The 11,063-nt window shown below is 33.9% G+C and overlaps 1 protein-coding gene across 1 annotated transcript; it reads left to right on the top strand.

The window, feature by feature from the left end:
* Nucleotides 1–214: 214 nt before the first annotated feature.
* LOC148176740 (tyrosine-protein phosphatase non-receptor type 5-like) lies at nucleotides 215–673 on the top strand. Its single transcript, XM_088032799.1, has 3 exons — nucleotides 215–243; nucleotides 290–425; nucleotides 473–673. Exons 1-3 carry the CDS (start codon nucleotides 215–217, stop codon nucleotides 671–673), a joined length of 366 nt encoding a protein of 121 aa, XP_087888925.1.
* The last annotated feature ends 10,390 nt before the right edge of the window (nucleotides 674–11,063 follow it).

Raw genomic sequence — 11,063 nt, 5'->3', positions numbered from 1 at the left:
TGGCCCCCGAATGAATATGAAATTTACGAATGTGGCAGAATGGTAATAACATCACTCAGCCAAAACATTTACGATTGTTATACTCGAAGGCAACTTCAAGTTTCTTATGGTGGAACTAAAATATTGATTACTCAGTTTCAAATAAAATGGGTCTTTGAGGTATTTTCCTAATCACCTTTTGCCCGCCATCAAGTTTTTGCAAAAGAATGATCGAATGTGCAGTCCTGTTCTTGTCCATTCTGGGTTTGTTTCTTATATTTTTTACCATTGGAACTAACTGATCTTTTAGGTACGGCGTTGGCAGAACTGGAGTTATCATCATATGCCACTTGGCTCCACAAATGATCAAAGACCAGGGAAAAGTCAATTTTTATAACTTGACTCAAAATTTGAAGCAGCAACGACTTTTCATGGTGAAAGAATTGGTGAGTTGCATTTAAATCCACAAGAAAGATGTTAATTCCAGTTGTAGGAGCACTACGCTTTAGCTCACTTTACAGTCAAGGAATGTCTGATGGACCAAGAAAATCCATTCAACGAATCTGATGATAAACAACGTTTGAAACACCAATTGGAGTACGTGGATATCTTATGTGAACATGACACAATGCTCCAAAAATTGACTCCTAAAGCAGAAAGTAAAGGGGAGCAAAACTTGGTCGTTTCAGGTTAGTACAAAAAGCAAAAATACGATTCTTTAACAAAAACATTTAGCGATTCGTTATGGATGCGACGGTAAATTTCTCGTATCACAAGAACCATCAATGGAGAATTTCGCACCGTTTTGGGTTATGGTGGCTCATGAATCCATTGAAGTAATCACATTTTTAAACAAGGTAACACGTGAACACAAAAAATACTCCAATAAGTGTTAATGATTCCTAGAGAGTTCCATTCGAAAGCCATTTATACAGAGGGGCTAAAGAGGTTATAGAGCTCAATTTGGCCAAAGCAAGTCGAACATCGTACTGCTCAGTCCTCAAGTTTTCATTATTGATTTATGACGCTGTCACCAAAAAAGTACGTACACGGTGTGATACCAAAAAACTCAACAATTAATTGCAGATTATTGACGAAAAAAATGTTTCTGTGCTTGATTTTAACGGTTGGAAGCAGAAAAAGTTGGTGCCCAATTCCATTGAGCATTTTGTTGCATTGGTGGATGGTATTACAAAAATAGTTCCACCTAGACCAACTTTAATTTTGTGTAGGTGAGTACAACTGTTTGTCCTCGGTGTACTTTTTCTAGTTTATTGAACAACATTTTTCTAGTGATGGTTGCACTGCTAGTGGTTTGTTTGTTGTTGCGTCATACGTCATAGAACAATTCGAGGCGGAAATTGACGCCTGCAGTGCTGTTAGAGTTGCACGAAGAAGCGGCAGGAAGTTTGTCGACTCAGAGGTAGTGGTACCTCAAGTTGTTGTACGAAAAATAAGTTTTTTGTTTCAGAAACAACTCCAGTTTGTGTACAAGTGTGTCACTGAATTTTGCAAAAGTATTGACAGCTACCAAACTCTAGACTTTCTTTGATTTTGTTTATAAATAAATTAATGAATAAAAATAAATGTAAATTTGTACCACTAATATTTTTGACCCGACAAAGAAAAAATTTTCATTAGTAATATCCCGAGCGCATGTCAAATTGTCGACAAATTAATTTTCTCGAGTGCACTCGCTCAACAAATTATACAATTCTTGCGTATTTTTATGAGTTCTACAGCCAACACGATTAGCCAGATCATCCCACAAATGCTCTATTGGATTGAGATCCGGGAATTGGCTGGGCCACTCAAGAAGACGGATTTTCTTTGTCACAAGTTTGGATCGATGCTTCGGATCGTTGTCCATTTGATAGATCCAAGCACGAGGCATTTTCCTTCGGGCATATGACAGCATGTTGTTTTCAAGGATAAGGGCGTCCATATTACCCTCAATCGTTACTAGGGGACCAACACCAAAGGATGAAAAACACCTATAAACATTAGTGCCGCCAACACCATGTTTCATTGTTGGTGTCATGTATCGTGGATTAAATCTTTCTCCTCTTGGACGCCTAATGTATCGTCTACCATCACTAACGAACAATTTAAACTTGGATTCATCTGACCAAAGCACTATGGACCAATCATTGGCAGTCCAGTCCCGATGCCTTAATACCAATTGGATTCCCACTTTTCGGTTTTTTCGAGATATCAAGGGGTTTCTTCACAGGAGCGTGTGCGTTTAATCCTGCATTACGCAAAATACGTCCTATGGTACATCTGCTTACTGTAAGGCCAATCTCCATGTTCAGTTCTTTGCAAATATCGACGGCAGTTTTCTTTGGGTCGGCAACCGATTTTCTTTTAATAATTTTGTTCAATTGATTTGAAATTTTTCTCGGGTTACCACACCGAGGAAGATCCTTCACGTTATTATAAACATTTTGCTTTTTAGCAATGCGAAAAACACCACCATATGAAACTGTCCGGCGACGTCCTTCTGTGTTTTTCCAGATTGAACAGCTTCAACAATTAGTTTACGAACTTCAGGGGTAACATTTTTACCTGTCTTTACCATTTTGTCAGGTAACACTTTTTCAGTAACGCACTTGTTAATTGACAATCACAGATTATAAAGAACATAGTCTACTATCAATAAGAAAAATGTATCAGTAATCAGAAAATTAGTATGACAAACTTTTGCTCTCGTAAATTATTAAAAAAAAAATATTGTTAAGTTATTATTTTGAATGTGTCATTAGTTTTTTTTATTGTAAAAATCTTTTCTAAATGTGCTCGAATTAGATTTAATCTAACAACTAAAACAAAAAAATATATTTCATATCAAAAACCAAATATGACAAACTTTCGCTCTCTACTGTATATGTCCGTGTTCGTGTGGTGGTTCGGCGTTTCAACCAGCTTGTCAGCCCGAATCGGAACAGAGGATTGTAAACCAAGGGTGCAATAGGATTTGCAAATTTTCTGACGGCAAAATATGGTGCAATAACTCAAATTCTATCGTAAATCAAATTCTGTTTTCTCTAGAACGGACCGTGGAAATGAGGCTAAAGCCTTTAAAAGGCGAGTATACCAAGACTCGTCGCTGGTCAGAATTCGAGCTGAGCTGTCACATCGGGAAGGTTGTCAAGCGGTACCTCTGTTTACAACACCCGTTACTGTGCTATCGTAAAGTGATTGTAAAATAATAAATGCTTATTTTATCTCTGTCTGGTAGAAATACTTTTTCATGGGTAAAATAATATGAATAAAAAACTTTTATTTTAAAATTGTAAGTACATCAGTACGTTGTTCAAAAAATAATTAGTCAAATAATAAATAGATCAAAGTATTATTTAATATTAGAATGCCAAACAGAAGTTTTCTAAAAAAAACTAAACTTATCTGTTTTATGTTTAATTTTATTTGTTTCCAAATAGATACGTATTTGGTACGAAGGTATACTCAAAAGATACAAAATACATAGTATAATAATGTGTATAATATGTACATGTTAGTAAGTATTTATAAGAAAAGTGGTATTTACATAATAGATACTTATTTATAATATTGACAATTAACTAATACATAGGTAATACAAACTCAATGACGGCGGATCGGAATAGACAATCTTTGTTTCCTAGAGTCAATTAATTCCAGCAACATGTGATCAAAATAAAACTTAATCAATTTTGGTTCCATTTTTTTTTCCAAAAAGTTGTGTCTTCATAAATTTATTCATATTTCATATCACTTTCTTGTCCAAACCAAGCACCCAGAATACACATTTTTTTTCGTGTTATTCTTAACTGCCCTTGGATTTGGTAATACCAATTATGATTTGAATTTACAATGTATGTTCCATTGTTTTCTAGTTACCAGAAGTCAACCTTTTTATTCTCCCAAAAAAAAAATTATATTGTTCTCAAAGGAACAAGATTTAGTGTTTTTTCAGTAGAGTTGAACCGGCCGGCGGCAAAATGAAAGAAATTGTCATCACCTAGTAAAACTCCGGTCAGTTTCTTAGATAAACTCTAATCCAATATTGCAAACATCAGGTAAATTGCATCCGGTCAGGTCGCTCCATAGAGTCATACCATTCAAAACAATTTTGTTTCATTCAACATTTTTATTCATTGATGAACTTTTAAATTCTAGTGAAATAAGAAAAAAATAAACATAAATAATAAAATATGTAATAAGAAAAATAATAATAAATTACAATTTTATTAAATTTCTTTTTCTAAATTTTACGTCCAACACCGTGAAATAGTCGAGAAATTAATTCGTGAGTCATTGAATGACTTTAGTTGAAAACATGACTATAAATTAAACGAATTTTCATACTACATAGTTGTTTCTATAATTTCATACATCAAGCATTATGAAACTTCGATGTGCTTGTACTTATTAGCACTTTTAATAACGCTCTTCTAATTGTAACCATTTTATTATCCTCTGTGCGAAACAAGCAGGTAAAAATTTTAAAAGAAATCCCTTGATTTACAACTTCCAAAGCTGGTCAAGAAACCGCAAATGAGGGTACGCTTGTAAATCAGCCGAATCGTAAATTATCTGCAAAGTTCAGAGCTTCGATTGAAAATTTTTTAGTTTATCTCTCTCATAACTAAACCAATTTTAATGATATCGATTTAAATTTAGCGGGAAAGTGATTTTGAAAGTATTCTTTACTAATTCTAAGTTTAAAAATTCACAAAAATCGGACATAAACTTCTATTCGTAAAACTACCCCTAAATTATCGAATTTTCAAGTCATTTAACTTTTAAATTAAATGTTTTTTCCAATGTTTGATTCTTAGTTTTAGAAGAAAATATGAATACAAGCAGTTGAGAATAAGAACGAAACTGATACATGAAAAAATAAGCGAAATATTTAGACGATACTTTACATGGGATTCTCCATAAGAAAAATGTCTTGGCACTCGCCTTAAGAAACCCAGCGGTTGGAACAATAAATTCCTGTTGGACCAAAGATGAGTTAAAATATCAGGATTTGAGTTTCTCTGCGTTTTGAGCCCGTGAAATTTCTGGTTCTAGTAGGCAAAAATTTTACAGACGTAATTTTTTTTTCAATTAATGGAAAATGTATGTACAAAATCCGCAAATTTCCAGTTTCCATAGTTCGTAATGGCAGAATGTTTTACAAAGTGCAGATTCGGATTATGGTGCGTGTAACAAAAACTCAGAATCCAACGAAGTAGTTCCGGACATATCATTGGAGGAGTAGGAAACCAAAAAAAATATGTTTTTAAATGAGCTGTGATTGGCCAATGGTTTAGATATTGAAAGAAAAACAGTTCAGCAGCGGCATAGTGATGAATGGAACAAAGAACGGCAAATTAGATTGACATCGAGTAATTTCGGAAAAATTTGTAAAATGAGAGACGGAACAGACACGTCAAACACGGTAAAGTCATTGTTATATGATTCTGGTTAGAGGTCAAAAAAACTACCGAATGCATTAAAATACGGAGTTGATAATGAAGAAAAATCCACAAATAAATTTATGGAAATCCCGGGTTTAAAAGTTCAAAATTGCGGTTTGTTTATAGACGATGATAAAAAAATTTTAGGCGCCACCCCTGATGGGTTAATTGGAACTTATGCGATAATTTAAATTAAATGTCCTTATTCAGCAAGAAACAGCACCATTGAAAGAGTGGTAAACGAAAAACTTATAGATTTCTGTCAAATTAATCCTAATAACGAAGGTACAATAGAATTAAAACAGTCCCATAATTATATGTATCAAATTCAAGGTCAGCTGCATATTACTAAACGAAATAGATGTTTTTTTGTGGTTTATACAAAACTAGATTTGAAATATATGTACAATTGTAGAGAGAGACAATGATTTTTGGAATACATTTATGGTTTCCCATTTGGAAAAATTTTATATGAATGCCTTACTTCCTGAAATAATAGATTCTAGAGTTAGCCGAGAACAAGCGATTAGAAGCATTTTAAAGAAAGACATAAATTATGTTCGTTCAAATGTCCGGAATGTCATTTCTAGAATAAAGTAGTTTTATAGTTAGAGTCAAAAGAGTGCAGTAGGCCTATTGGGGAGAGCACTTAAAAAAAAACGCGCCGTCTCTCTGTACCCCAAGTGTGGTGTGGAAAACAGTGAAATATATTTCAGTTTAAAAATATTATTTTTCTATTACTTGCTACAAGTACCTTCGATGTTTGTAGCCGAGAGCGACCAGTTGGGTCTTCACCTACTTTTACCCGACAGCAGTTTATTACAATTGGGCGGAACGTCAGTGACCCCCTAGTGAGCGGTCGTAAATCATGAGATTTGAAGAAGATGATTTGGGTTAGTTGTACAGTTGGTTGCCTATTTTTGATTTGTTTTTTAATTAATAACTTCAAAACTATAAACTTTTTCAAAATTCGAAGATGTCACCTCCATAGCTCTACTTGAGACGCATACATACAAAGGTCGAGCGATTTTTCAAAGTCCAAAATGCGCTTCAAAAACGAAAAATCGTAAGCCATAATACCGGGTATATGCGTAGCGTAAAGCCTTAACGCCGTGATGTTATAAACCCAAGCATCTGAAGAGGTCCCTAAAGTATTTAATTATTTGTTATGCCCCTCTTCACCGGCAAATTTTTGAAACGCTACAGCTTGAAGAGATGGGCATTGCTTCTGCAATATATTTAGCACTGTAAAACGTTTGTTTTTGTTTGCATTGTTCTACAACGCATCTTGGGCAAACAGAGTACTGTTATATTATTGCGTTTTATCATTGTGGGTTTATTATCGTAGTTATTTGTATATAATTCCAGATCGGCTGACGATTTGGTTGACATACATGCAGATGAGGAATTACATCAAAAGCATCAGACGAGAGGGACTACGCAAATTTGAAAAGTGAAGTATCAAAAATACAGTCTAAATAAGTTAATTCTTTGGCTATTAAACAAAGTTGTATTTTACATAGCACAGAATAAATAAAGAATTCCACATTAAAAAAGCACATGTATTTTAGATGAAATTTTGAAAAAAACTCAAAAGTTACAAAGAGGTATTGAAAGAAAAAATTTAGTCTTTGGTGTATACAATAGTAAAATCTAAAACTAAGGCTTGAAAAAAACATAAGTGCATATTATAAGATAAGTTTGAAATTATCTTGCCATCGTTTATTTCTAAAGCTATGGTTTCCTAAGAGAACGGTGCCGTAATGTAGCGGCCGTAATATGACAGCCACAAATTCTTTCTGTATAAACGCATTGGCGTGGTTTCCTCGAGGACGGTAGCAACCACCAGCACCGTCGTGTAAAATAGCGGCCGTACAATATTTGCAGCGGTGGCCTGTACGGTGGCAACTGTTCTTGTAACGTTTTTTGACGTTACGGTGGTGGAATCTCTGCCGCATTTAGGATGCTATGCGTATATTCTCATCAGTTTGACGTCTTTAGAAATTAATTAAATTCATTTAACAATTTAAAGAGCACATAAATTTACCCAAAATTAATACAGCTAATTGTTGCGTACCCAACGCACATGCATTTTCGTGGTAAGCGCCACACTGATTCAGAGATGTGTGGTGGGGATGCGCTAGCCGCCGCCACCAGCAGTGTGTTGTCGGCGGTAAGACAGCAATGTACACATGTAAAATAAACTGTAAAAACCAGCACCCTTACTTTGGAAGTTAACCCCACCTGCGTTAACACTAATCCTTAAAAATAAAAATCTCAACTTGATGTACAAACTGTAGTAGTGGAAATGAAGCCTGAATAATTAAATAAGTGCAAAACTCCTCAAATATATACTATTTTTTTCTCCATAAAGATTCTTTTAGAGAAGCAAATTTTTATATAAATAACAAAATAATTTTATTACTATTAAAGAAATAAGTTGCAATCATAATAACAAGCACTTTTACTACTTTATTGCATCAAGTATATTCGAGTGTCAAATAAGGGTGCTATAAAACTATAGGGTTTTCTCACAATGGCTTCTTTTATATAGTTTAAAATGTACTTAAACAACACTAAGATGACCCGAAAATATTTTCTTAATGTAATTTTGCTGCACTGCAGGTGACGACGAATTAAAATTTCATAAGCACTTTCTTTCGGGCGCATTTTGAACAGGTCGAATCTCACTTGACCTTTCGGGTTCTTCTTCTGAAGTTAACTCTTTTTCTAAACACACCAGTGAAGCAACGTCAAGTTCGTCCATGGTCGTTCAACACACTAATGACTTTATCCTGTACGTTTTCTAACTTTACATCCAAGCCCACCTCTACGATCGGGCGCTTTATCTTGCCGCTATTATGACGTCATTGCCGCTATCTTACGGCCGCTACATTACGCCACCGTTTTCTTAGGAAACCATAGCTTAATCGAAGCGTACAAAGTTTCCGATGAATTTGCTAACCTCCAATCGTTCCAAAATGAACTAAATTTGACGGTTTTGGCTCTCTTGAAAGCGGCAAGATAATCTATGAACCAAAACTAAAACCAAAATTGTGAGTAGTATAGTACTATAGGTAGTAGTAATTTACATCAAAACAAATTGTTTATGTTGCGGTTTTTTGTTTCGTTGGTAACTGCTGTGTTAATTCTAAAAAAAACTAAAGCAACATGAAGTAACAACCTCAGTAGTCTAACAAAATAGTTGCTCTTCGTTACTTTGGTGTGGACACTCTTTAAAAGACTCATTTATGGCACAATGTGGCCTGAAGTAAAACTACACAGCAAAATAAAATAATTATTTTAAAACGAAAATTTTTAAGACAAAAATTGATGAAATTTATCTGTTCACTGTTAAAATTTGACGATTTTCATTTTTGAGTTCATCATCTGTGTTACTGTTGGCACCTCCATTACGCTTAAGATCTTGAATAGATGTTATTTAATTTACGTATGGCGTACAAAACTTTATTCAATATTCTGGAGTTTTCACTTAATGACATTTAAAAAAGAACTTGCAAATCTATCCAATTAGTTTTTTTTTTTGGATAATGGCCCAGATTCTGCACGATTGAATGGTTTTCTCCACGAGTTGCAAACTAGTGGGACGAATCCACGGGTGTAGAATTGGCATTCTAAACGAGTTAGCAAATTTTTCGATCTCTCCCAGTGTTGTTGCTGGGTTTCTCTATTTTTGCTTGTTTTTAGCTAGCAATTTGCAGGTTCTTCAGGTGTCCCGGAACTAAACAGAATTTGAAAATCGGTAATTATGGACACATAGTTGGTCAGATGAACATTGTACTATCGTTGCCTAGGAAATTGGGATGGTCTTTTACTCCACTTCTAGAAGAAGCTTTCAGAATTGGTTGTTAATTTTTTATCCTTTCTCGAATACTATTAAACTTAATCAATTTTCGTTTTAATTTACCACCTGTATTTCTGTCGGCACCCTCCCTTGGTCTTTGGGACGCGAGTTCTGGGACACCTGTATGATTGTGAGTTTGATTTTGTTCTTCATTTCCTGTTTTTGTAAGATATCTACCATTTCTAGTTTCGAACTTATTTTTGCTTTAAATTGCTGCGCTGTCTTTTCTTCTTTCAATAACTTTACGTTCGATCTTCTTTTTCCTTTATAATGTTTACTTTTTGTGTTTTTTCAGAATTCTTTATCTATCTACAAATAATAACTTCATGTTATTAAATAAATCTATCTTACTTATCTACATTTACATAAATGTTTAAACAAGTATTTTTTATGCTTGTCTAGTATTACGTTGTATACTTTTCGTGTCGGCAAACGTACAGTAAAACTACCGATGCCGTTTCGCATTTTAATGTCGGTCACGAAATGTAGTGTTGAAAGTAAGTATTGGAGGGAATATTAAACCTTTTATATTTTTAAAGTTAATTACATAATATTTTTGCTAGGCATGATGTACCTGCAGGCGTTCGAAATGTCGCGCCCAGTAGGTACACTAGTATCAAAATGCGTGTTTTTTCGGACTTACCTGGAAGGTAGAATATTTAACCCTTTAAGGGCCGCTTTTACAAATTAGGTATAAACCCTTATCCTAGATATAATTTTATACCGCCCGTAATTCCTGGTGTAAATGGTGACCAATTTTACAAGTACTTTTTCGGTCTAGGTTAGCTATACCGGGGTTAAGCAAAATTACGAAATTTACTAAATTTTATTTAATTTTGTTTGTCAAATGAACAGGACAAACACGGTTTACGTTGTGGTTTGAAATTATTAAAATCACAAAATGTTGATAAAAGATACCAATATTTGATTTGAATGATGATGAGGAAATTGTCGAACATCTTTCATAAGTACGAGAGGCGCTAAACGATTTGTAGATATTTATAAGAAAAACTACTTATCGGAAATGATAAGAAATTTCAAGGTTCCGTTTAAGTATTCAAAATAGAGTTCGTTCTATAACCAATCATATTCACGTGATGCGACTGTAACCAGAATCCTAATTAGTAATTAGTACTAGCAGACTTTTGTAGTTTCAGTGAATCAATTGGATGTAATTAATTACACTGTGCGATAAATTGAAATTAATGTTGACTACCTTTCTTGAAAGTTGGTGTTTTGAAGTCTAAGCAAAGTACTAAACAACACGTATAATTTTTTTGTTATGTGAAATTAAAAAAGTGATAAAAAAATATAAAAAAAATATTGTTAACATGCATTTATTCAACTTTATTTATAATATTAACCTATTTATGGCCATAAATGTTTGTTTCGAAATTTACCATCTTTATTGGGGCGCGACTCCTGGGACACCCCTATAACGTGCTATACCTAAATGGTATCATTTGTGAAATATCTCGATTTAAAAAAAATTAAATTAAATTTGCATTTTACAAAAATAGATATTTACATAACAAGTGCGGAAAGTGAGCAATTTCGCACGATTGCAAGAAAAACACTTTCTGACGAGTTGTGTACACTATTTTTCCTACGACCTTTCATCATCAGGAAGAAACCATAAGTCTTGACAATAGTTCATTTCTTATCTATTCTAATTATCATTTTTTACGACCATGAGGTTTTATATGAATAAAAATGACGTATTCCACATAGTTAGATGGTTGACGTTTTCGTACATCAATTTACGAAAG

The sequence above is a fragment of the Gnatocerus cornutus genome, chromosome 3, assembly GCF_029298725.1.
Source record: "Gnatocerus cornutus isolate USDA-ARS CGAHR chromosome 3, icGnaCorn1.1, whole genome shotgun sequence".
Taxonomy (NCBI): Eukaryota; Metazoa; Arthropoda; class Insecta; order Coleoptera; family Tenebrionidae; genus Gnatocerus; species Gnatocerus cornutus.
Note: the sequence above shows the minus strand (reverse complement) of the source record. Positions and strands in the feature narration are given on the sequence as shown.